At 40.0% G+C, this 26,750-nt stretch overlaps 1 protein-coding gene across 2 annotated transcripts in view; it reads right to left on the bottom strand.

Annotated features, from left to right (window-relative positions):
* The window catches only part of DBT (dihydrolipoamide branched chain transacylase E2), an 81,852-nt gene extending 72,834 nt beyond the window's left edge, over nt 1-9,018 (bottom strand). For both annotated transcript variants that reach the window (XM_023547413.2, XM_010589507.3), the window contains exon 1: nt 8,888-9,018. In XM_023547413.2, coding sequence (XP_023403181.1) covers nt 8,888-8,938 — 51 coding nt within the window. In that variant the 5' untranslated portion in view covers nt 8,939-9,018. The remainder of the gene's footprint in view (nt 1-8,887) is intronic.
* Nucleotides 9,019-26,750: the final 17,732 nt, after the last annotated feature.

Raw genomic sequence — 26,750 nt, 5'->3', positions numbered from 1 at the left:
AGATTACCTATAGACTGGGAAAAAAAATTTTGGCTATGACAATTCCAATCAGCATCTAATCTCTGAAATCTACATGATACTGCAAAAACTGAACAACAAAAGGACAAATAACGCAATTCAAAAATGGACAAAGGATATAAACAGACATTTCACCAAAGAAGACATTCAGGTAGCTAACAGATACACGAGGAAATGCTCACAATCATCAGCCATCAGAGAAATGCAAATCAAAACTACAAAGAGATACCATTTCACTCCAACAAGGCTGGCATTAATCCAAAAAACACAAAATAATAAATGTTGGAGAGGTTGTGGAGACACTGGAACACTTACACACTGCTGATGGGAATGTAAAATGGTACAACCATTTTGGAAACTGGTTTGGCGCTTCCTTAAAAAGCTAGAAATAGAATTACCATACAATCCAGCAATCCCACTCCTTGGAATATGTCCTAGAGAAATAAGAGCCTTCACACGAACAGATATATGCACACCCATGTTCACTGCAGCACTGTTTACAACAGCAAAAAGATGGAAGCAACCAGGGTGCCCATTAACAGATGAATGGATAAATAAATTATGGTATATTCACATGATGGAATACTATGCAACGATAAATAACAACGATGAATCCATGAAACATTTCATAACACAGAGAAATCTGGAAGGCATTATGCTGAGTGAAATTAGGCAGTTACAAAAGGACAAATATTGTATGAGACTACTATTATAAGAATTCAAGAAATAGTTTAAACACAGACGAAAATATTCTTTGATGGTAACAAGGGTGGGAAGCGAGGGAGGGAAAGGGTATTCACTAAACAGATGATAGACAAGAACTATTTTAGGTGAAGGGAAAAACAACACACAATACAGGAGAGGTCAGCACAACTGGACCAAACCAAAAGCAAAGAAGTTTCCTGAAAACAACCGAACACTTCAAAGGCCACAGTAGCAGAGGTGGTGGTCTGGGGACCATGGCTTCAGAGGACATCTAGGCCAAGTGGCATAATAAAATGTATTAAGGAAACATTCTGCATCCCACTTTGGTGAGTGGCATCTGGGGTCTTAAATGCTAGCAAGCGCCCATCTAAGATGCATCAATTGCTCTCAGCCCACCTGGAGCAAACGAGAAAGAAGAACACCAAAGACACAAGGTAATTATGAGCCCAAGAGATAGAAAGGGCCCCATAAAACAGAGACTACATCAGCCAGAAACCAGAAGAACTAGATGGTGCCCAGCTAAAACCGATAACTGCCCTGACAGGGAACACAACAGAGAATCCCTGATGGAGCAGGAGAACAGTGGGATGCAGACCTCAAATTCTAGTAAAAAGACCAGACTTAATAGTCTGACTGAGACTAGAAGGACCCTAGAGGTCATGGTCCCCCGACTTTCTGTTAGCCCAAGACTGGAACCATTCCCAAAGCCAACTCTTCAGACAAGGATTGGACTGGACTATAAGAAAACGATACTGGTGAGGAGTGAGCTTCTTGGCTCAAGTAGACACATGAGAGTATGTGGGCAGCTCCTGTCTGTAGGCAAGATGAGAAGGAAGAGGGGGACAGGAGCTGGCTGAATGGACACAGACAATACAGGTTGGAGAGAAGGAGCGTGCTGTCTCATTAGGGCGAGAGCAAAGAGGAGTACACAGCAAGGTATATATAAGTTTTTGTATATATAATTTTGTGTGTATAAGTTTTTTATGAAAGACTGACCTGATTTGTAAACTCTCACTTAAAGAACAATTAAAAAAAAAAAAAAGACTTTTTAACTGAGTTGTTCAAATATTTATTGAGCACCTCTATCTATAGGGTCGCTATGAGTCAGAATCGACTCAACGGCATTGGGTTTGGTTTTTATGTGCCAGGCACTGAGGATTATATAGAACATAAAATAGACACAGTTTATTTCCTTATGGAATATACAGTCCAATGACAGAGACAAACAAGTAAACAGGCAATTATAACACAGTGCTGTAATGGGGAACAACGGTTAAGCATTCAGCTATTACCGAAAAGGTTGGAAGCTTGTACCCACCCAGTAGTTCCGTGGAACAAAGACCCGGCAAACTGCTACTATAAGATAGGCAGCCTAGAAAACCCTATGGGGCAGTTCTATTCTGTTACATGGGGTCACTATGAGTCAAAATAGACTTGATGGCATCTAAAAACAAAAAGGGAACACAAAGAAGGGGCACCTACCTGGAGAAAGTTACATTGAAGTAAGACCCGAAGTAGTAGAAATCCAATGAGAGAGGTGAGTTGCCGATAACACCATAGGGACTAAGGCAAGAATCTTTAAAGCAGAGGAAATACATGCACAGAGGTCTAGAGTCAAATGGCCCACAGTATATTTTCAATTAACTAAAGTTGTTCAATCAGCTCTGGCGTAGTGTGGGGTAAGAGTGGAGGAGGTGTCAGAGCGGGAAGTTGAAATGGATGAGTTTTAGCAAGAAATGAAGCCTGAGAGACAGGAAAGGTCCAGATCATAAACTGCCTTATGAGTCATTTGGATATTATGCTAGGGGCAGTTTTCAGGAGCTGACGTTATTAAATATGTGCCTTATAAGGAAACCCTGGTGGCGTAGTGGTTAAGTGCTACAGCTGCTAGTCAAAGGGTCAGCAGTTCAAACCCACCTTGCGCTCCTTAGAAACTCTACGGGGCAGTTCTACTCTGTCCTATAGGGTCGCTATGAGTCGGAATCGACTCGACGGCACTGGGTTTCGTTTGGGTTTGGTTACTTTTTAAGACCATCCTGGATACACTATGAAGAATGGGTTGGAGAAGGACAAGACTGGTGACAGAAAGTTCAATTAGGAAGTGAGAGATGATATTGACCAGGCCCAAGATCCCTGCAGTGAGGGGCACAGAAAAGTGATTAGATCATAGAGAGATTTACAGACTAGAATCAACAAAAGAGGCGAAACAGGTTTGAAGTTAGTTCTGGAGTCTAGAGTTTTGAGAGTTAGTTCTGAAGCCTTGGTTCTGGGGCCTATAGAGTCTAATATACCTTTGAGGCATATGGCAGATTCTGTGAGATGGCTAAAGACCAGTTTTTCCAAGCTAGCAATAGCCATGAGACACAGCTGTAGTCAGCGTCTGACTAGTACAACTCCTTCCTCCCTTCCCAGCTTGAACACAAATAAGTTATAGCAGCCCTCTTCAGACCCTAGGGCAAAGGCTAAAATCACCACCCTGAAAATGAATGAGCTTCTAAATCAACGTCAGCTGCCATCTAACTTCGGGCTGCTTTGTATGTACTGATATTTATCGTATTAGTTGGGTTTTCACTATTTGCTGTTGAAAATATACCCAACAAACACGTAATTGGAGATTTCCAGGAGGTAGTGAGATGGCTATATGGGTCCGGAGTAGAGCTGGGTGAAGACTGGGGAACTTCAGGAATCATCAGCATACAGATGGTGGAGGCCAAGATGGCTGACCAGGTGGAAGCTACCTCGGATCCCTCTTGCAACAAAGACTCGGAAAAACAAGTGAATCGATCACATACATGACAATCTATGAACCCTGACCATCAAACACAGATCTAAAGAGTTGACCTGAGTGACAGAGACTGAGAACGAGCAACCACGGGGATGCAGCAACTGTTTTCGGAGCCTGGAGCCAGCGTCCCAGTCAGGAAACCTTGGTGCCGGGCTTTGGACTGGGTGCAGGGGAGCTGAGCGTGGCATCCTAAGACGGCACAAACACGGGACGCAGCCCTAGCCCCCAGAAGTGACCTCAGGGGAAGCCCAGCCAGTGCACACAGGCAGCGCAGCGACGCGGCTGACAGGAGGAGAAGTCGCCGGGAGGCAGCGACTGGTTTTGGAGCCTGGAGTGCGGCGTCCCAGCCGCGAAACCTTGGCACTGGGCTTTGGACTGGGAGCGGAGGAACTCACCATGGCTTCTCACACAGCACAAGCACAGGACGCGGGCCTGACCCTCGGGGCAATCTCTACCCAGCCAAAGCACACAGTCAACACGCCCGTCGGGAATCTCAGATAAAACAGTCATCCCAAGCAAGATAAGTAACTTTGTCTATATTCCGGGGTGCTGCTCTCTCCTATTTATCTGATCCCTCCCCTCCCCTTCCCAGGCAGCTTCATTAACATTGGAATTTCCTGAGCCAGACAGTGAAGTGCGCTGCAGCTTTTCTTTCTTTCTTTTTTTTTTGGTCTTTGCCTAACCCATTCTCCAGGCCTGAGAGAAGCAGCTACAAAAAAACCCAGGGACCAAAAATCCTTCCCTAATTGGACTAAAAACACAGAATCAGCTCCAGCCAAACATAAGTGATCCACAGTCTTGGGCTTTCATCCCTACAGGGAACAAGGTGGCTATTATAATGCAAAGGCTATTCTGATACAGATCTAACTGTAACTATTTTAGCGGATTACTGGAAAGACAGGTTTCCCAGGTCTGATATCTCTGCGTATTCAACAGAGCCCTCAATGACCCACAACAGGGAATTGAGGGCTGAAGCTCCCCCAGACCACCTAGCCTCCTGCCTTAGGGATCTAAGGAGGGTGAAACCTACCAACTGGTAGAGGTACTTGCACTGGGGGCCTAAGGTACAGCTGCAGAGCCCACCCACCAAAGTGCTTTAGGAATAGACACACCTACCTCACTGGCACTTGGGGGAAGCCTGTCAGCATCCTGCTCCCCCTGGAGTATGAAACTCTGCTGCTACTAGAACATGGTGCACACAACTATCACCACTACTTCTCTAAGTGGATACGTGACAGTCTGCACCACACACCTGATGACCCAAAATCAGATTCTACTCAAGAATCGTGAATGGACTCTTACGCTTATATATGTGGTAACAGCTCAAACCAGCTGATAATAGGACATAAGTGATTCAAGGGCTACAACAATCAAGACAGCGCAATCTAGTAGCCCATCTACATATATTGAAAGAAAACAAAACAAGATAAGACTCAGTGAGGAAATATAAAATAAATCAATACAATATTTTAGAGATGGCTCGGACACAGCAGTTGATATCAAACCACATAAAGAAGCAGACCATGATTGCTTCCACAACTCCCCAAACTAAGAATCAAAATCTTTCCCAAATGAAGATACAATCCTGGATTTGCCAGATGCAGAATATAAAAAACTAATTTACAGAATGCTTCAAGACATCAGGGATGACCTCAGAAATGAAATAAGGCAATCTACTCAAAAAGCCAAGGAACACACTGATAAAGCAGTTGAAGAACTCAAAAAGATGACTCAAGAACATAGTGGAAAAATTAATAAGCTGCAAGAATTCATTCAGAGACAGCATTCAGAAACCCAAAAGATTAACAGTAAAATTACAGAATTAGACAACTCAATAGGAAGTCAGAGGGGCACACTCGAGCAACTGGAATGCAGGGTGGGGGATCTGGAGGAGTAGGGAATTGACACCAATATAGCTGAAAAAAAATCAGATAAAAGAATTTAAAAAAATGAAGAAACCATAAGAATCATGTGGGACTCTATGAAGAATAACAACTTGCATGTGATTGCAGTCCCAGAACAGGGAGGGATAACAGAAAATACAGAGAGAATAGTTAAAGATCTGTTGGCAGACAACTTCCCTGACATCATAAAGGATAAAAGGATGCCTGTCCAAGATGCTCATTGAACCCCATTTAACATTGATCCAAAAAGAAAATCACCAAGACATATTATCATCAAACTTGCCAAAACCAAAGATAAACAGAAAATTTTAAAAGCAGCCAGGGATAAAAGAAAGGTCTCCTACAAAGGAGAATAAATAAGAATAAGTTCAGATTACTCAGCAGAAACCATGTAGTCAAGAAGGCAATGGGATGACATATATGGAGCCCTGAAGGAGAAAAACTGCCAGCCAAGGATCATATATCCAGCAAAACTCTCTCTCAAATATGAAGGCGAAATTAAAACATTTACAGATAAACACAAGCTTAGAGAATTTGCAAAAACCAAACCAAAGCTACAAGAAATACTAAAGGAAATTGTTTGGTCAGAAAATTAATAATATCAGATACCAGCACAACACAAGGTCACAGAACAGAACATCCTGATATCAACTCAAATGGGGAAATCACAAAAACAAATTAAGATTAATTTTAAAAAGAAAAAAATGCTCAAAACAGGGAATCATTAAAGTCAATATGTAAAAGATGACAATAATCAAAAAGAGGGACTAAATACAGGAGGCACAGAACTGCCATATGGAGAGAGAAACAAGGCAATATAGGACAATACAAGTTAGGTTTTTACTTAGAAGGTATAACAACTTCATAACTCAAAATAAAAACCAAGAAAAACATAACAACTCATCAAACATAAAGTCAAATACTATGAAAATGAGAAACATACAATTTACAAAGAAAAACATCTCAGCACAAAAAAGTGGAAAAATGAAATTTTCAACAACACACATAAAAAGGCATCAAAATGACAGCACTAAACACAAACACATACTTATCTATAATTACGCTGACTGTAAATGGACTAAATGCACCAATAAAGAGACAGAGAGTCTCAGACTGGATAAAGAAACACGATCCGTCTATATGCTGCCTACAAGAGACACACCTTAGACTTAGAGACACAAACAAACTAAAACTCAAAGGATGGAAAAAAATATATCAAGCAAACAACAAGCAAAAAAGAGCAGGAGTAGCGATATTAATTTCTGACAAAATAGGCTTTAAAGTTGAATCCACCACAAAGGATAAAGAAGGACACTACATAATGATAAAAGGGACAATTGACCAGGAAGATATAACCATATTAAATATTTACACACCCAATGACAGGGCTGCAAGATACATACAACAAACTTTAACAGAACTGAAAAGTGAGACAGACACCTCCACAATTATAGTAGGAGACTTCAACACACCACTTTCGGAGAAGGACAGGATTTCCAGTAAGAAGCTCAAGAGAGACACGGAAGACCTAATTGCTACAATCAACCAATTTGACCTCATAGACTTATACAGAACACTCCACCCAACTGCTGCAAAGTATACTTTTTTTTCTAGCGCACATGGAACATTCTCCAGAATAGACCACGTATTAGGTCATAAAACAAACCTTTGCAGAATCCAAAACATCGAAATATTACAAAGCATCTTCTCAGACCACAAGGCCATAAAAGTGGAAATCAATAACAGAAAAATTAGGGAAAAGAAATCAAATACTTGGAAACTGAACAATACCCTGCTGAAAAAAGACTGAGTTATAGAAGATATTAAGGAGGGGATAAAGAAATTCATAGAATGCAACGAGAATGAAAATACTTCCTATCAAAACCTCTGGGACACAGCAAAAGCAGTGTTCAGAGGTCAATTTATATCGATAGATGCGCACATACAAAAGAGCCAAAATCAGAGAACCGTCCCTACAACTTGAACAAATAGAAAGTTAGCAACATAAAAATCCATCAGGCACCAGAAGAAAACAAGTAATAAAAATTAGAGCTGAACTAAATGAATTAGAGAACAGAAAAACAGTTGAAAGAATTAACAAAGCCAAAAGCTGGTTCTTTGAAAAAATTAACAAAATTGATAAACCATTAGCCAGACTGACTAAAGAAATACAGGAAAGGAAACAAATAACCCAAATAAGCATACAGATGGTAACTGAAGCCAAAGAAGTATGGATGAGATCACCCAGGAAGTATGAAAAGTGCAGAGGGCCAAAGTCAAAGCCCTTAGAAAGGCCAATATTTAAAAGCTGGGCAGGAAAAGTGGAGGGGATTCAGAATAAGTGGCCAAAGATGTTGCAAGAAAAATACTGGTAAGTTGGTGTCACAGAAGCCAAGGACAGAGAACTCTCAAAAGAGAAGCCAATACTACTAGGGCGACTCAGAAGAGCCCTCTTCTCCTAGTTACCTCCTATTCATCCTTGGCAAGTGTCAAGTTATACAGCATCCTCTGGGAACACTTCTCTTACCCCCAGGTCCATTGTAGGTGTCTCCTGCTATATGTCTCTTCATAGCACTTCTCATGCTGTGTTAATATGTATCTCTGACAATCTCTACTGTCTGAACCACAGGGCTGTAAGCTCTCAGAGGGGAGGGATGGTGTCTCATTCATATTGTATGTCCAGTGCCTAGCACAGTACCTGGTACACAGCAGGCTCTTGAAAGATTTTGTAAGATCAGGGGGAGACTACTTTAAGAAGGTCTAGAGAAAGCTTACTTACAAAGAAACCGCTGTGCAAATAGAATGAAAGAGCATGATTTCAGTGATGGTCAGTAGTCGGTAACAAAATCGTGTGTGTAGAAGTGGGGAGTTGAAGAGGAGACAGGGGTGAGTTTTGTAGAACTAGTGATAAATGGGTTGGAATAATAGGGAATGCGGACATAGGAGAGAAAGTACAGGCCAAAAGAGTGAAGCTTGAGCCTCTCAGCTCCTCGGAGGCAAGGACCCGTGGCGTTTTTCTTTGCTTGTTCGGTCTCTTCCTCCAGACTGTAAATTCCCCCAGGGTAAGGGTCGTTATCACCAGTGTCTGACACATATGGGTCCTCAATAAATGCTTAATGAACATAAAAAAAAAAAAAATCCCTTTATTCCCATATCCTTTCAAAATGCCCCTCCCCTAGAAGGTGCTCAGTGAATGGCTGGTGGGCGAAATGCTAGCGGGGTCTCGAAATGCAGATGGAGCAGGAGGGTCACCGGGTCGGCAGAAGCGCGCGGGTTAAGGGGAAGGAGTGGCTCTTCGGAGCGATCGTCTCCCCGCCCCTCTTTTTGCAAATATCCCTCCACCTCTCCGTCACCTCTGCCCTTCGTGAGGCGTAGCACTCAGGGCAGCGAGATGACGAGAAGGTAACACACCCCGCCCGGATGACTCCGGATAAACCATTCCTTCCCGATCTCAGATCTGCCCGAACCTCCTTACCAGCCGCCTGGCATTCCAGTTCCATGTTCTCAGTACTCGTGCTGCAGCCATCTTACTCCGGAAATAAACTACCCCCTGATTGGCAGAGACCCCGCCGCACCGCGACCTAAAGGGAGCGAAGGAAAGAGCCTCCCACCAAACAGCCAATCAGGGCGCGGGGGCGGGGCCTGAGATAACGCGGGACCCCGGGAGGCAAGGGAGAATGTGGGCGGGGCAGAAGTGGGGAGAAGGACAGCTAAAGATTAATTTCAGGGGACAAAGCTGGAGAAGGTACTGGTGTGTAAGTACATATGCACCAACGATAATCTTTTTAATCCCTGGAGGAGGACGTCATGCTTGGTAATGCAGAAAACTAGGGGGTCAGCAAAAAAAGGGAAGACCCTCAGCGAGGTGAATTGACAACAGTGGCTTCACATGGACTCAAACGTACCTACTACTGCGGATGGCACAGGACCAAGCAACATATCTTCTCTTGTACGTAGGGTCGCTTTTGTTCTGTTAATCACTGCACCACCAGGGCTCGAAATACCCAAGCACACAGTTTTATTTTTGTCTTTTGGTATATTTTACACACACCCACAACTACTGTAAGCAAAAAATTTAAATCATTCCTTTCCTTTATCAGAAAACCTGGAATTGTCAAAAGAACTTAATTTTTTTAGCTTTCTTATTTTATAAGCAATATAATAAGGGGGGGGAAACCCAGGTGGCTTAGTGGTTAAGTGCTACAGCTGCAAGGTTCGCAGTTTGAATCCACCAAGCGCTCCTTGGAAACTGTGGGGCAGTTCTACTCTGTCCTATAGGGGCACTATGAGTAGGAATCGACTCCACTGCAAATGGTTCGGGTTTGGTTGGTATAATAGCGGGAGGAAACCCTGGTGGTGTAGTGGTTAAGTGCTATAGCTGCTAACCAAAAGGTCGGCAGTTCGTATCCACCAGGTGCTCTTTGGAAACTATATGGGGCAGTTCTACTCTGTCCTATAGAGTCGCTATGAGTCAGGATCCACTTGGCAGCCACAGGTTTCTTTGACGGTTTTAATAATATGTAGTGACAGCATCTCTTTCTGCTGTATAAGGTCGCCTTGAGTCGACGGTGAGTCAGAGTTGGCAGCTACCGACAACAGTGGGTATGAAATAGTATTTTTTTGTAGGTTTGATTTGAATTCTGATAAAGATATTGGTCACCTTGTCATGTGCTTGTAGGCCATTTGTATATCTTCTTCGGAGGAATGTCTATTAAAATCATTTGCATATTTTGTAGTTGGGTCATTTGGCCCAAGAGACACCTGGGAAGAAAGACCTGGCAATCTACTTCTGGAAAATCAGCCATTGAAAACCCTGTGGAGCAGAGTTCTACTCTGATGCGCATGGGGTCACCACGAGTCAGAGTTAACTGGACTCCAATTGGAAGAAGACCTTTATCAAATAGATTGTCCTAAAAAATTTCTCCTATTCTGTGGCTTCTTTTTGCACTTTCTTCATAGTATCCTCTGAAGTACAAAGTTTTTATTTTAATTAAATTGAAGAACAGCTTATCAATTTTTTTTCCTTAGTTGTTTGTGCTTTTGGTACCGTAACTCAGAAGCCATTGCATAATCCAAGGTCATGAAGATTTAAACCTATGTTTCTTCTAAGCATTTTATAGTTTTAACTCTTGCATTTATGTCCTTGATCCATTTTCAGTTAATTTTTGTGTATAGAGTGTGAGTAGAAAAAAAAAAATCAAATACCAGTTCTCACTTCTCTGCAATCTATTATCAACTGCTGGGAAAAGATGAAATCCCAGACCACATGGTCTGCCATTGTGGTGCACTGAATTAATTAATATGACCCTTCAAGCCGTAATCTTTGTGAAGCCCACACAATGATTTGGTAGGACTATGCAAATAAGGCGAATGAAATTTGTGATGGTTAAGTTTATGTGTCATCTTGGTTGGGCCATGATTTTCAGTGGATTCACAGTTACGTAATGACATTGTTGTTGTTAGGTTCTGTCAAGTCGATTCCAACTCATAGCGACCCCAAGTACAACAGAACAAAACACTGCCCAGTCCTGCGCCCTCCCACAATCCTTGAGGCCATAGTTGGAACCATTGTGTCTCTCCATCTCACTGAGGATCTTTCTGGGTTTTTTTATGTGGGTGTGTGCTTTAAGTCACGATTTACAAATCAAGTCAGTCTCTCCTCCAAAAACTTATATACACCTTGCTATGTACTACTAGTTGCTCTCCCCCTAATGAGACAGCACACTCCTCCTCTCTACACCGTATTCCCCGTGTCCATTCAGCCAGCTCCTGTCCCTCTCTGCCTTCTCATCTCGCCTCCAGACAGGAGCTGCCCACATAGTCTCATGTGCCTATGTGAGCCAAGAAACTCACTCCTCACCAGTATCATTTTCTGTTTTACAGCCCAGTCGAATCCCTGTCTGAAGAGTCGGCTTTTGGAATGGTTCCAGTCTTGGGCTAACAGAAGGTCCGGGGACCATGACCTCCAGGGCCCTTCTAGTCTCAGTCAGACCATTAAGTCTGGTGTTTTTATGAGAATTTGAAGTCTGCATCCCACTGTTCTCTTGCTCCAACAGGGATTCTCTGTTGTGTTCCCTGTCAGGACAGTCATCAGTTGTAACTGGGCTCCATCTAGTTCTGGTCTCAGGCTGATGTAGTCTCTGGTTTAAGTGGCCCTTTCTGGCGCTTGGGCTCATAATTACCTTGTGTCTTTGGCGCTCTTCATTCTGCTTTGCTCCAGGTGGGTTGAGAGCAACTGATGCATCTTAGATGGGCACTTGCTAGCATTTAAGACCCCAGATGCCACCCACCAAAGTGGGATGTGGAATGTTTTCTAATTACATTTTGTTACGCCAGTTGACCTAGATGTCCCCTGAAACCACGGTCCCCAGACCTCCACCCCTGCTACGTTGGCCTTCGAGGTGTTTGGTTGTGTTCAGGAAACTTCTTTGCTTTCAGATTAGTCCAGTTGTGCTGACCTATCCTGTATTGTGTCTTGTCTTTCCCTTCACCTAAAATAGTTCTTGTCTACTATCTAGTGAATATACCATAATTTATTTATCCATTCGTCCATTGATGGGCACCTTGGTTGCTTCCATCTTTTTGCTGTTGTAAAACAGTGCTGCAGCGAACATGGGTGTGCATAAATCTGTTCGTGTGAAGGCTTTTATTTCTCTAGGATGTATTCCAAGGAGTGCGGTTGCTGGATCGTATAGTACTTCTATTTCTAGCTTTTTAAGGAAGCACCAAATCAATTTCCAAAGTGGTTGTACCATCGTACATTCCCACCAGTAGTGTAGAAGTGTTCCAGTCTCTCCACAACCTCTCTGACATTTATTTTGTGCTTTTTGGATTAATGCCAGCCTTGTTGGAGTGAAATGGTATTGTATTTTTGATATGCATTTTAATATGCATTTGTCTAATGGCTAATGATCATGAGCATTTCCTCATGTATCTGTTAGCTGACTGAATGTCTTCTTTGGTAAAGTGCCTGTTCATATCCTTTGCCCATTTTTTCAATTGAGTTATTTGTCTTTTTGTTGTTGAGTTCTTGCAGGATCATATAGATTTTAGAGATCAGATGCTGGTTGGAATTGTAGTCAAATTTTTTTTCCCAGTCTGTAAGTAATCTCACTCTTTTGGTGAAGTCTTTGGATAAACGTGTTTGATTTTTAGGAGTTCCCGGTTATCTAGTTTCTCTTCTGCTGTTTCTGCATTGTTAGTAATGTTTCATATACTGTTTATACAACGTATTAAGGCTCCTAGCGTTGTCCCTATTTTTTCTTCTGTGATCTTTATCGTTTTAGATTTTGTATTTAGGTCTCTGATCCATTTCGAGTTAGTTTTTGTGTATAGTGTGAGGTATGGGTCTTGTTTCATTTTTTTGCAGATGGATATCTAGTTATGCCAGCACCATTTGTTAAAGAGACTGTCTTTTCCCCATTTAACAGATTTGGGCCTTTGCCAAATATTGGCTGCTCGTATGTGGATGGATCTACATCTAGTTTCTCAATCCTGTATCTGTAGTTGTACCAGTACCTGGCTGTTTTGACTACTGTGGTGGTATAATATGTTCTAAAATCAGGTAGTGTGTGGCCTCCCACTTTGTTCTGTAGTTCCACTTTCCCTTCCATATGAAGTTGGTGATTTGTTTCTCTATCTCATTAAAAAATGTCATTGGAATTTGGATTGGAATTGCATTGTATCTTTAGATCACTTTGGGTAGAATACACATTTTTACAATGTTACGTTTTCCTATCCATGAGCAAAGTATATTTTTCCACTTATGTAGGTCTTTTTTGGTTTCTTGCAGTAGTGTCTTATAGTTTTCTTTGTACAGGTTTTTTATGTCTCTGGTTAGATTTATTCCTAAATATTTTGTCTTCCTGGGGACTATTGTAAAGGGTATTGATTTGGTGATTTCCTCTTCGACGTTCTCTTTGTTGGTGTAGAGGAATCCAACTGATTTTTGTATGTTTATCTTGTATCGTGATACTTTGCTGAACTCTTGTATTAGTTTCAGCCATTTTCTTGAGGATCCTTTGGGGTTTTCTGTGTATAAAACATGTCGTCTGTAAATAAAGATACTTTTACTTCTTCCTTACCAATCTGGATGCCCTTTATTTCTTTATCTAGCTAATTGCTCTGGCTTGTACCTCCGGCAGAATGTTGAATAAGAGTGGTGATAAAGGGCATCCTTGTCTGGTTCCCTATCTCAAGGGGAATGCTTTCAGGCTCTCTCCATTTAGGGTGATGTTGGCTGTTGGCTTGAATAAGTGCCCTTTATTATGTTCAGGAATTTCACTTCTATTCCTATTTTGCTGAGAGTTTTTATCATGAATGGGTGTCGGACTTTGTCAAATGCCTCTTCTGGATCTATTAATAAGATCATGCGGTTCTTGTCTTTTGTCTTATTTATATGATAAATCACATTAATTGTTTTTCTAATGTTGAACCATCCCTGCATACCTGATATGAACCCCCATGGTCATAGTGAATTAATTTTGATATGTTGTTGAATTCTATTTGCTAGAATTTTGTTGAGGAGTTTTGCATCTAAGTTCATGAGAGATATAGGTCTGTAATTTTCTTTTTTTGTGGTGTCTTTACATAATTTGGAAACCCTGGTGGCACAGTGGTTAAAAGCTACAGCTGTGAATCAAAAGGTCAGCAGGTCGAATCCACCACGTGCTCCTTGGAAACCCTATGGGGCGGTTCTACTCTGTCCTGTAGGGTTTCTATGAGTCCGAATCAACTCAACGGCAGCCAGTTTGGTTTTTTGGTTTTTGTTACCTGGTTTTGGTATCAAGGATATGCTGGCTTCATAGAATGAGTTTGGGAGTATTCCATCCTTTTCTATGCTCTGAAATAATCTTAGTAGTAATAGTGGTAGAATTCTCCAGTGAAGCCATCAGGGCCAGGCACTTTTTTTTGTTGGGAGTTTTTTTAACTACCTTTTCAATCTCTTCTTTTGTTATGGGTTTATTTAGTTGTTCTACCTCTGTTTGTGTTAGTTTAGGTAGGTGGTGTGTTTCTAGAAATTCGTCCATTTCTTCTAGGTTTTCAAATTTGTTAGAGTACAATTTTTCATAGTAATCTGGTATGAGCCTTTTAATTTCATTTGGGTCTGTTATGGTATCACCCGTCTCATTTCTTATTCGGGTTCTTTGCTTCCTCTTCTTTTGTCAGTTTGGCCAATGTTATTGATTTTGTTAATTTTTTCAACAAACCATCTTTTGGTCTTGTTAACTCTTTCAATGGTTTTTCTATTCTCTATTTCATTTAATTCTGCTGTAATTTTTATTATTTGCTTTCTTCTGGTGCCTGAGGATTTCTTTTGTTATTCTCTTTCTATTTGTTCATATTGTAGGGATAATTCTTTGATTTTGGCCCTTTTTTCTTTTTGGATGTATGTATTTATTGCTATAAATTGATCTCTAGGCACGTTTTTAGCTGTGTCCCAAAGGTTCTGATAGGAAGTGTTTTCATTCTCACTGGATTCTATGAATTACTTTATTCCATCCTTAATTTGTTCTGTAACCCAGTCATTTTTGAACAAGGTGTTGTTCAATTTCCAAGTGTTTGATTTCTTTTCCCTCCTTTTCCTGTTATTGGTTTCTGCTTTAAGGCTTTATGGTCAGAGAAGATGCTTTGTAATATTTCAATGTTTTGGATTCTGTTAAGGCTTGCTTTATGACCTAATATGTGGTCTATTCTAGAGAAGTTCCATGTGCACTGGAAAAGAAGGTATACTTGGCTGCTTTTGGATGGAATGTTCTGTATATGTCTATGAGGCCGCATTGGTTGATTGTGCAATTTAGATCTTCTGTGTTTTTATTGAGCTTCTTTCTGGATGTTCTAGCCTTCACCAAAAGTGGTGTGTGGAAGTCTTCTACTTTTATTGTGGAGCTGTCTATCTCACTTTTCAATACTGTTAGAGTTTGTTTTATGTATCTTGAAGCTCTGTCATTGGATGCATAAATATTTAATATGGTTGTATCCTCCCGGTATATTGTCCCTTTAATCATTATATAGTGTCGTTCCTTATCCTTTGTGGTGGATTTTACTTTAAAGTCTATTTTGTCAAAAATTAATATTGCCACTCCGGCTTTTTTTTGATTGTTGTTTGCTTCATATACTTTTTTCCATCCTTTGAGTTTTAGTTTGTCTGAGTCTTTAAGTCTAAGCTGTGTCTCTTATAAGCAGCATATAGACAGATTGTGTTTTTTTTTATTCTGCCGCTCTCCGTCTCTTTATTAGTGCATTTAGTCCATTTACATTCAGCATAATTATGGATAGGTGTGAGTTTAGTGCTTTCATTTGGATGTCTTTTTGTGTGTGTTGTTGACAGTTCCTTTTTTCCACTTAATTTTTTGTGTTGAGTAGTTTTTCTTTATATATTGTCTTTTCCTCTTTTTCATTGTTGTTGATTTTGTTTTTGCTCAGTCTTTATGTTTTTCTTGTATTTTATTTTGAAGTGTAGAATTGTTAGTTTCCTTTGTGGTTACTTTAATATTTACCTCTATTTTTCTGAGTTTAAACCTAACTCTTACTTCTTTATGTCTCCTTCACTTCCTCTCCATATGAAAGAGGTACGACTACATTTTTTAGTCCCTCTTTATTGATTTAATGTTGTTATCTTTTACATTATGAGATCACTGTTTCCCTGTTTTGAGCATTTTTTAAATCTTGATTTATTTTTGTGATTTCCCTATCTGGGTTGATATCTGGTTGCTCTGTCTTGTGTTCTAGTCTTGCGTTAATATCTAATGTTACTGGTTTTCTAACCAGAGAACTCCCTTTAGTATTTCTAGTAGTTTTGGTTTGGTTTTTATGAAATCCCTAAACTTCTGTTTATCTGGAAATGCCCTAATTTCGCCTTCATATTTGAGAGACAGTTTTGCTGGACATACGATTCTTGGCCAGCAATTTTTTTCCTTCAGTGCTTTATATATATCATCCCGTTGCCTTCTTGCCTGCATGGTTTCTGCTGAGGAGTCTGAGCTTATTCTTATTGATGCTCCTTTGTAGGTGACTTTTCGTTTATCCCTGCCCATTCTTAAAGTTCTCTCTTTGTCTTTGGTTTTGGCAAGTTTGATTATAATATGTCTTGTTGACTTTCTTTTGGGATCTATGTTACGTGGGGTTCAATGAGCATCTTGAATAGATGTTGTCTCATCTTTCATGATATCAATGAAGTTTTCTGCCAAAAAAATCTTCAACAATTCTCTCTTATTTTCTCTTCTTCTGTCCTGTTCTGGTACTCCAATCACTTGTAGGTTATTCTTCTTGATGGAGTCCCACATGATTCTTAGGATTTCTTCATTTTTTTAATTCTTTCATCTGATTTTTCTTCAAATATATCGGTGTCAAGTGTTTTATCTTCAATCTCACTAATTCTCTCTTCCATTTCCTCAATTCTGCTCCTCTAACTTTCTACTAAATTGTCTAATTTTGAAATTTTATTGTTAATCTTCTGAATTTCTGATTGCTGTCCCTCTATGGATTCTTGCAGCCTATTAAATTTTTCACTGTCCTCTTGAATAACCCCCTTAATTTCCTCCACTGCTTTATCTGTGTGTTCCTTGGCTTGTTCTGCATTTTGCCCAATCTTCTTCCTGATCTCTTGAAGAGTTCTGTAAATTAATCTTTTGTATTCTGCCTCTGGTAATTCCAGGAATACCTCTTCGTCCAGAAGATTCCTTGATTCTTTGTTTTGAGAACTTGTTGAAGCGATCATGATCTGCTTCTTTATATGATTTGATATTGACTGTTGTCTCTGAGCCATCTATAAGTTATCGCATTAATTTATTTTTATGTTTGCTTACTGTATCCTAGCTTCTTGCTTTGTTTTGTTTTGATAAGCCCAAATAGGCTCCTTCAGAGAGCTAGCCTGATTAGTTGCACCTTTGAAGCTCTAACGTCCTGTCACCAGAAGGCTAGAGCTGTTATCGGGTATAAGAGCCTAGTCCATTCATTTTTCTTGTATGGATTCAGCTCAGGTGTCCAGGTAGTCAATCACCAAGTGTGTGGTGTAGGCTCTGTTCTACACTGATTGGTGTAGGCACAGGTATGTGGTTGCAGCAGGGGGTCATACTCTGAGCAAGGCAGGGGACTGACAACCACCCCCCGAGTGTTTGTGAGGAGATCACATCCTTGTTCCCTAGAGTGCACGGGTGGGTGGGTTCTGCAACCAGACCATGTGCATCCAATGCTTTTGGTTGTAAGTACTGGGAGGCATCGCTTATTCTTGGACCCCTCTTGTGGGTGGGTTAGTGGCATGGGTGGAGCCACCAGTCCTTGGGCCCCTGATGTGGGTAGGTGTGGACCCTGTTTAATAGGCAGAGCAGTGTCAAACATCAAAAAACCCCTCTTCACTGCACAGCCGAAACAGTTGAAGTGAAATCTCAGGCACGTACACCATTGCAGTCTGCCGACAAGGGCCTAAGCTCCTGAAATGGGCCCACACAGGTACATGCAGGGGTGAAAGGCATTTAACATCTGTGGACTGTGTGTGCCTGGACAGGGGCTGCTTCTGTCCCGAGTTCCTAGCATAGGAGAGTCTTCAGATTATCTTTTCCCCTAATTGTTAGTTTATTCCTGCTCCAAGGCTGGGAGAGTGGCTCCGGGCGTGCAGCAGGACCTATCTGATGCCGAGGGAAATCGACAGCCACTGAAGCTGGTTTGGAGTCTGGGGCACGGTAAATTAGATGCACATACTTATCTTTTGCTGAGAGCATTGTTCTTCTCTATTTCCGGATGTATGAGTAGAGTGTGCAGCTCACTGTCTCTCCCTGAGGGACTTACATCCCCAAAACTGCCAGCCCCACTGTGGTCGTATCAGGGGATCGTGCCTGAGGGGCTCTGGGTCCCACCAAGTCTGGTCTGGCAACTCCTCGCTGCTTCTGAACCATCTCTCCCTCACCCTGCCACTCAGTCCAGTTACCTAACTTTGCGTTTGATGTTCAGGGCTCCTACCTTGTCATATATGATTGCTTCAGTTCTTTTCTCAGGTCTCTGTTGTAAGAGGGATCGTTGGAAGTGCCTAACTACTCCACCATCTTGGTCCTGCCCTCGGCTCTCTTTCTTTTTTGAAGATCCTCTTCTGACCTTCTACGTTCGTTTGCTGGCTGCACCCTCCCTCTGCAAGGCACCCCAACAAGCACCACCATGCCAATCCTCTTCCAAATGTTGCTGTAAAAAAAAATGAGCATAGCACACTTACAAAAATTCCTCACTGGGGGCGGGCTCAGCCAGCAGACAAACACAGAGGGCACACATTTGGGTGAAATATGATAAATTACTTTTGTTAAAATATATCACAATTTTAGAATCCCAGTGCTGTGCAAATACACTTTACAATCTAAATTGTATAGATACTATCACATTTTAACAGAGTCAAAGATAGCGAACTAGTGTTAGCTACTGTTCTTAAAAAGAAAATTCTTTCAAGGCAGGACTTAGGTAATCCAGAAAAGATAGGTATTGTTGTTGTTAGGTGCCATTGAGTTGGTTACAACTCGTAGTGACTCTATGTACTACAGAACAAAACACTGCCTCTGCCTAGTCTTGTGCCGTGCTCACAATTGTTATGCTTGAGTTCATTTTTGCAGTCACTTTGTCAGTCCATCTTGTTGAGGGTCTTCCTCTTTTTTGCTGACCCTCTACTTTACCAAGCATGATGTCCTTCTCCAGGGACTGATACCTCCTGATAACATGTCCAAAGTATGTGAGATGAAGTCTGGCCATCCTAGCTTCTAATGAGCATTCTGACTGTACTTCTTCCAAGATAGATTTATTCATTCTTTTGGCAGCCCATGTTATATTCAACATTCTTCATCAACACCGTAACCGAAAAGTATCAATTCTTCTACGGTCTTCCTTACTAAGTGTCCAGCTTTCACATGCATGTGAGGCAATAGAAAGATTAAAAATACCATGGCTTGGGTCAAGTGCACACCTTAGTCTTCAAGGTGACGTCTTTGCATTTTAATGCTTTAAAGAGATGTTTTGCAGCAGATTTGGCTGCTGCGGTATGTCATTTAATTTCTTGACTGGTACTTCCATGGGTGTTGATTGTGGATCCAAATAAAATGAAATCCTTGACAACTTCAGTCTTTTCTCTGTTTATCATGATGTTGCTTATTGGTCCAGTTGTGAGGATTTTTGTTTTCTTTATGTTGAGGTGTAATCCACACTGAAGGCTGTAGTCTTTTTGATCTTCATCAGTAAGCACTTCAAGTCCTCTTCAGTTTCAGTAAGCAAGGTTGTGTCCTCTGCATAATGCAGGCTATGATGTAGTCATCCTCCATTTCTGTGACCTGATGTAATTATCTTCCATTTTGTAATGTGTTGTAAATCCTAGACCCTATTCCTCTGGTTATGGTCCCTTGTGACGGTGGATTGTCCATTATGTTAATGAGGCAGGATTAGGGTGTGATGTATCTTGAGTCATCACCTTATTAGAGGTGTGACCCAAGTCACCACTCTTACTCCAGTCACCACCCTTACCACCCTTATTCAAGTCAAACCATTACTTGAGTCACACATTTTATCTTGTTGGTGGAGAGAGACACAAACTGAGTTGGGGACCTCACTGTCATCAAGAAAGAAGAGGTAGGAGTGGAGCACATCCTTTGTACCCAGCAACCCCACCCCGAGAACCTCCTAGACCCTGGAGACAGAGAGGAAGAGAGAGTTGTAACACTGGTTACACCAAGAGATGACAAGAAGCAGTAGCAGAGACACAGTGGTAGCAGAGGCAGCAGAACCAGGAAACCAGCAGGAGGCAGCATGGTGAGCTTCCTGGCCCATGGAGTAAGATAGCTGAGCACCTTTTGGCTGGAGGCTTCCTGGGAGTGGAGTACCTCCAGGCACTTGGTGGAGCTAGGTTTGCTAACCCACGGAACTAGAGAGCTGAGCACCTTCAGGCCAAAGTTTGCTGGTGGAGTAGGGTGCCCCTGGGCACGTATTGTGAGAACTGAAGAGCTTTGTGATACCTACCTGAGGGGCTGAGGGGCAGAGAGCTGGAACCAGAGGCCTGTCTATGGGCATGGCTGAGAAGAGGCTGTCCTTATCAAAGAACAGTATCCTGAGTCGTTTCTGATCCTGAATTGTAACCTCCTCCTTCCCTAATAAATCCCATGATAATGATTGTTGTCTGTGAGTTCTGTGTGGCCACTGGAACAAATTATTGGACTTAGCAGAGAAGAGAGTGCCTTAGGAGGGACAGCTGGTGTCGGAATTGCTAAATGGTTGAAGATAGGAGGCATGTCTGACCTCTGCCTCGTAGGAATCATCAATAGGCTGTTGATGCTCACCTTGATTCTTCTTCCCCCTCGTGAAGTTAGAGGAGGTCAGATGCCTCCGCCACGCCATTTTTACAGACACCAAATTGTGTGCTGATCAATTCAAATCAATTTATTACCAATTCTGTTCCCCTCTGTTCTCATATCTGCACTTCTTCCTTGAATCTAACCCCTGGAGCTAAGTCAGATCTTATAAATTAAAGGGCACACTTCTTCCGACTGCCAAATTGGCCCAGACTTCAGATCCAGCCGCCAGCTTGGTAGTTCTCATGACATCCTTACTGCTGACCTGCTAGCTACAAATTCAGAAGTTCCCTCTACCCTCTCAGAATACCAGCTGTAAGCTCAGGAGCCTCCAGTTCACCTTCACCCTTACATCTGACCTGCTGGCTCTCACTACTCCCTTGTGTTTGACAATTTGCTATAACAACTCACAGAACTCACAGAAAGTGGTATACTTAAAATTATGCACAGTTTTGTTATGGGAGAAAGGACACAAATGAGATGCATAAGGTGAGGTCTGGGAGAGCTCCAATGTGGAGGCCCCCTCCAAAAAGGGACATAACACCCTCACACTTGGATCAGTGTCTGTCATCAACCAGGAAGCATATGAAGCTTACATGCCCAGAATTTCTATTGGAGGGTCTCATTGCATAATTAAAACTTCGGTCCCTCTTTTCTGAAGTCAGTGGGTCAATATCTCTAGGATGATATCATGCCATCATGTGGTGATCTTTCTGGCCTAACCAGCCCCCACCCAAGAGGTACCTCATTAGCATAACCTGTTAGATTATGGTATTTTTACACAAATAACATGCACCATCTATGTTTGTTTGCCAGCCATGCCCTCCCCCAGCAAGGTATTTTAATGAGTACCACCATACCAGTTTCTTTTTACACGTTACCTTAAAATAAAATTAGCATAGTGCACTTACAAAAATAAGTTGTGGTCTGAATCCTTTATCAAAGACACTTCACTCACTAGTGCATTTCTAAGGTTTTAAAGATTAACTCTGAGGAACCAAGGACAAAGTCCAAATTCTTTAAAAAAAAAAAAATTTTTTTTTTTTTAGGTAAAGCTAAATTCTTTACCCCATCATTCGCCTTCAAGTTGATTCTGACGCATGGTGACCCCATGCATGTCAGAGTAGAGGTATGCTCCATAGCATTTTCAATGGTTTAGTTTTCAGAAGTAGATCACTAATCCTTTCTTTTGAAGCACCTCTGAGTGGACTCGAACTTTCAATATTTTTGTTAATAGGTGAGCACTTAACAATTTGAACCACCAAGGGTCTCCCTTTACCCCACAGTATGAGACATTTAAGTTTTTAAGCCATCTTGAAATGGTTTTTGTGTAGGTTGTAAGACAGAAATCAAATTTCATTTTTTCATTATGGTTAACCCATCATTCCAGCGCCATAAATTGTAGAGTTCCTTTTCTCCTCCTGACCTGTTACTCACCTGTCGTAGAAATCGGTTTCAAGGCTCTGTTTTCTCTTCCATTATTTTATTTGCCTATCACCATGCCAATCCCACACTATCTTAATTTTTTTAGCTTTACAAAAATTTCTCCATTTTTGATAGGGCAAGTACCTTCCACCTCATCTTTTTTAGGCTATTCTTGCCCTGTTCTTCTTTCATATAAATTTCGGAATTAGCATATGAAACTCCTCAAAAGAAGTCCCAATAGGAATTTGATTGGAACTTCATTGATCCTATGTTTTCAATAATATGTCTGGAGATTCTTTGGCGTTTTCTATGTAGTCAGTCATATTATCTGTAAATAATGGCAATGTTGTTTTTGCCTTGTATCTTTTGTCTTTTTCTTTTGGAATCTGGCTGGGACTTCCATCATTCTCTTGACAAGAAGCCATCATAGTGGCATTGTTATTACCTTTTTAAAGACAAGCTCCTAATGTTTTACTACTAAAAGTAAAATTTGCTGTAGATTTTTTCCAGATGCTTTAATCAGGTTAAGGGAGTTCACATTTACTCCTAGTTTTGCTTAATTTTGCTTTTGTCTTGAATGGATGTTGACTTTTTTTTTTAAATACTTTTTCTACATCGACTGACATAATCTTAAATTTCTCCTTTAATCTACTGATGTGGTAAATAACATCAAAAGATTTTTCTAATGTTAACTAAACTGATCTTTCACTCCTTCAAACCCAGTTTAGTCATACTGTAATGTATACATTGTTGGATTTGTTAGTATTTTGATTGAGATTGAGACATCTAAGTTTTAAGTTTATGAATAAGGTTGGCCTATAATTTTTCTTCCCCTGTTGATATTGTCTGATTTTGGTACCAAAGTTATAGTAGCATTATAAAACGAATTAGAGTCTAACTACTTTTTCATATTATCTGGGAGAGTTTATATAAATTTGGAATAGTCCCAGAGAATTTGGTATATCTTGTAGTAAAAGCTCTGAGACTTCCTTCCTCACCCTCCAGCCCACACTGCCCTTTCCCACCTTGATATTCCCTTGATGGGAACACATTTAACTATCAGTTTAATTTCTTTAATGGTTATAATATGAATAGGGCTTTTTATTATTTCTCCTCCTGTTCCTGGTGGCACAGTGGTTAAGAGCTTGGCTGCTATCCAAAAAGTTGGCAGTTCAAATCCACCAGCCACTCGTTGGAAACCCTACGGGCAGTTGTACTCTGTCCTATGGGGTCATTATGAGTCAGAATCCACTCAGTGGCAATGGGTATTACTTCTCCTGTTCCTTCTTTTTATCATACAGGTTTTCAATTGGCTCATTTCTATCATAAATGGTTTTACTTATTTTTTAGTTTGTTTGAATCAGGACCCAGATACTCACCGTCATTGTTTTTCACGCAATCTATTTGTTAAAGAAAATAGGTTTATTAGTTTATCGAGTCAGTTTTGGGAAGTTATATTTTTCAAGGAATTTGTCTATGTTATCTAAGTTCTCAAATTGGCAAAAAGTTGCTCAGAGTATTCTGCTTTTAAAAAAATGTTGTATCTGTAGTTATGTGCTGTCTTTTCTAATAATATTTATTTGTATCTTCTCTCTTGATTCAGTCTTGTCAAAAGTTTGTCAACTTAATAACAACACTGGTTCTTTTAAAGAGCCACCTATATTTTGTAATTTGTTAATTTCTGCCTTTAATTTTGTTATCTGCTTTCCACTTTGGATTTATTCTTATTCTTTTTAAAATTTCTTAAGTTGGACATTTTACTTATTAATTTTCAGCCTTTCTTCTTTTCTAACAGCAATATTTAATGATAAAAATTTATTACAAAGTGCAGGTTTCATTGCATTCCATAGCTTTTTATATGTAGAATTTTAATTTTTGTCCATCTCTAAGTATGTCAAAAAATTTTTGTTAATATTTCTTCTTCTACCCAGGAATTATTTAGAAGACTTTATAGATTTTGAAACATATATATGTTTTTTGGATTTTTTTTTAGTTGCCATCTTTGGAATTAATTTATAACATAATTGCATTTTGATCAGAGAACATTACCTGTATGATACAAATTCTTTGAATTTTGTTGAGACTTGCTTAATGACTTAGTCATTCTTCTAAGTGTTTCATGAGTTCTTGAAAAAATATGTAATCTATAATTGATTGAAAATTATACCTATAGTTGCCATTAGATCAAGTTTATTAGTTGTTTTGTTCAAATCTTTATTTTTCCTAACTTTTCATCTGTTTGATATACCTGTAATCGAGAGAGTCCTAATAAAAGTTCACAATGTGGTAGTAGATTTTTCAACTTCTTCTTGTGTTCTATCAATTTCTGACAGGTATTTTGAAGATATTTTTAAGTATGTACAGGTGTTGAATAGTTATATTTTCCTGGTGAATTCAACCTTTTATTATTTTGTAGTGACTTTTTTTAATCACTGATAATGCTTTTTGTATTAAACTCCAACTTGTTTGTCATTCATATAGTTCCACCATTTTACTTCTACTCATATTTATCTGGCATATCTTTTCCATCTTTTTGTTTCCAACTTCTCATGATCCTTAATGTTTTAGGTGAGTCTCTTGTTTTGTTTTTAACCAATTTCTGGCCTTTAACCATAGAGTTTACCTTATTTACAGATATATTACAGACCTAGTTCTACTTTCTTCCTTTAGTGCCTTTTTTTCATCCTGCTTTTTTATGTGATTATGGTGTAAGGATTTTTTTGTTTGTTTGTTTTTGGAGTAGAAACTGCCTTACTCTTTTTTGCTTATCCAGAGGCTTCCATATTATTTGGTATTCAATTAATGGAGGCATTGAACCACAAGCAGAACCTAGAAGCTGGCTGTTGTGTTTGTACAGGCATGTGGTTAATTATATTAGTTGCATTGTTTGTTGAGTCATGAGCTTGCACTCAGTCTTACATAAGGTGGCGTCCTTTGGCTTTTTAGAGTACAGGGAGTCCCATGACTTAGGACAGGATTCTCTTTAGACAGCTCTGTCATAAGTCAGTTCTGAATACCTCAATTTTTCTTATTTTTTTTTATTATTGTCTCTTATTATCAGTATCTTTATAAATCTGATCTTTATTTGTCTTTGAGAGTTGGAAATATTACATCTAAGCTTACAGATATATTTTAATACATGCATATATAAAAAATACAAAAATCATAAAAATTTACCGACAATGAAGAAGAGCTAGACAACATTGGCATTTTGTCAGTTTCAGTAATAACTCCACTTGTGGGAAGTTCTGGATCATCTGGATTATCCCGGGGAATGGGGATGGCATTTATAGTCAGAAAATTAGTGACAGTTATCTTTATGGTTCTTTTATTTTTTTCTTCATATATTTTGTGGTAACATCTCACTGCTTCGCAAATCTGTCTACCTACTTTAGCAAAGCAATCAGTGTTTGAGTCCATGTTTTCTAGCAACTGAAGCCCCTGATTTAGTTTAGAAAAAACTTCAGCTAATCTTTCACTGTATAATTTGACAATATCTCTCCTTCCTCTTCCTTATTATTATTTTTTTCTTCTTCAGCATATCTTTCCTGTTCAAAATCCATTAAGTCTTGACTTCCCTTCTTCATGATCTATGAGTTGTCCCACATCGGTGATACCAAGTTTTAAGTTCAGCTTTCATGGCATATGGATAATTTTTGTGCCTATCTCTTCTATCATATTATCCTAACCAAATGCTAGAGGGTGTTCACATAACTCAGCAATTTTTTTTTTCATATCCCTGCATGTACTTTCCCTTAACTTCGTCCCAGTAAATAAGTGAATAAACAAATATTGTAGAGGAAAAATCCACGCAGTCCTTGAAATGAGCTTAAGATTTTTTATTTGGTAAAATAAAAAAATACACATCCAGATGCAGTGACACATTCGTTCACATAAATGTAAACTGGTGACTCCAGAGAGAGAGCTTCTAACAGGAACAGATATAGTCCAAGGAACAAAGAAATGATAATACAATCATTTGATTGGTGAATCTTTGGCTAAAGTCAAAGATGGATTAGTAGGTGGGGAATGGGCTTCTATTGGATAATTGGGTGGAGGGGAGGCTTATAGTTTTGGGTTTCAGGAATTAATTACAGAGGTATTCAGTCATAGTCACAAATTCTTACATTGCATATCCTTCAGGAAGAGTCATAAAAACACCACAGTTTGAAATAAACAGTCCTAATTAGATGTCTCAGAAATTAATGAGAACCACTTGGTACCATGGTTTTATTTCCCAGAAACAGCTTGTTAAAACAAAATCCTTTTAAGTTGCCTGGGAAACTGAGATAAGACTAACTCCATGACCGTTTCAAAACAAATTTTATTACATCCCTGTCATAAATAAACAGCTCTTGGCCCACTTTAAACAAAGTGAGACAGGATTAAGCTGGAGCAGGGCCGGGGAAAAAGTCAAGCAGGATAGAGAGTGGGATAAACAACCTGACCCATTGGCACTGGTGCAACTATACCCCATCTCTTGGAGATTAGAACAGAACACACGCAGGCCCTGTGGGGCAAAATGTTCCCGCTGTGGGGTGGAACAAACTGAAATGTTCTAAGATGTTGCAAATAAACTGTTAATGTAGATCTTGCAGCACT

This window comes from Loxodonta africana, chromosome 3 (genome assembly GCF_030014295.1).
Source record: "Loxodonta africana isolate mLoxAfr1 chromosome 3, mLoxAfr1.hap2, whole genome shotgun sequence".
NCBI lineage: Eukaryota > Metazoa > Chordata > Mammalia > Proboscidea > Elephantidae > Loxodonta > Loxodonta africana.
The sequence above is the reverse complement of the archived record's forward strand: the minus strand, read 5'-3'. Positions and strand labels throughout refer to the sequence as shown.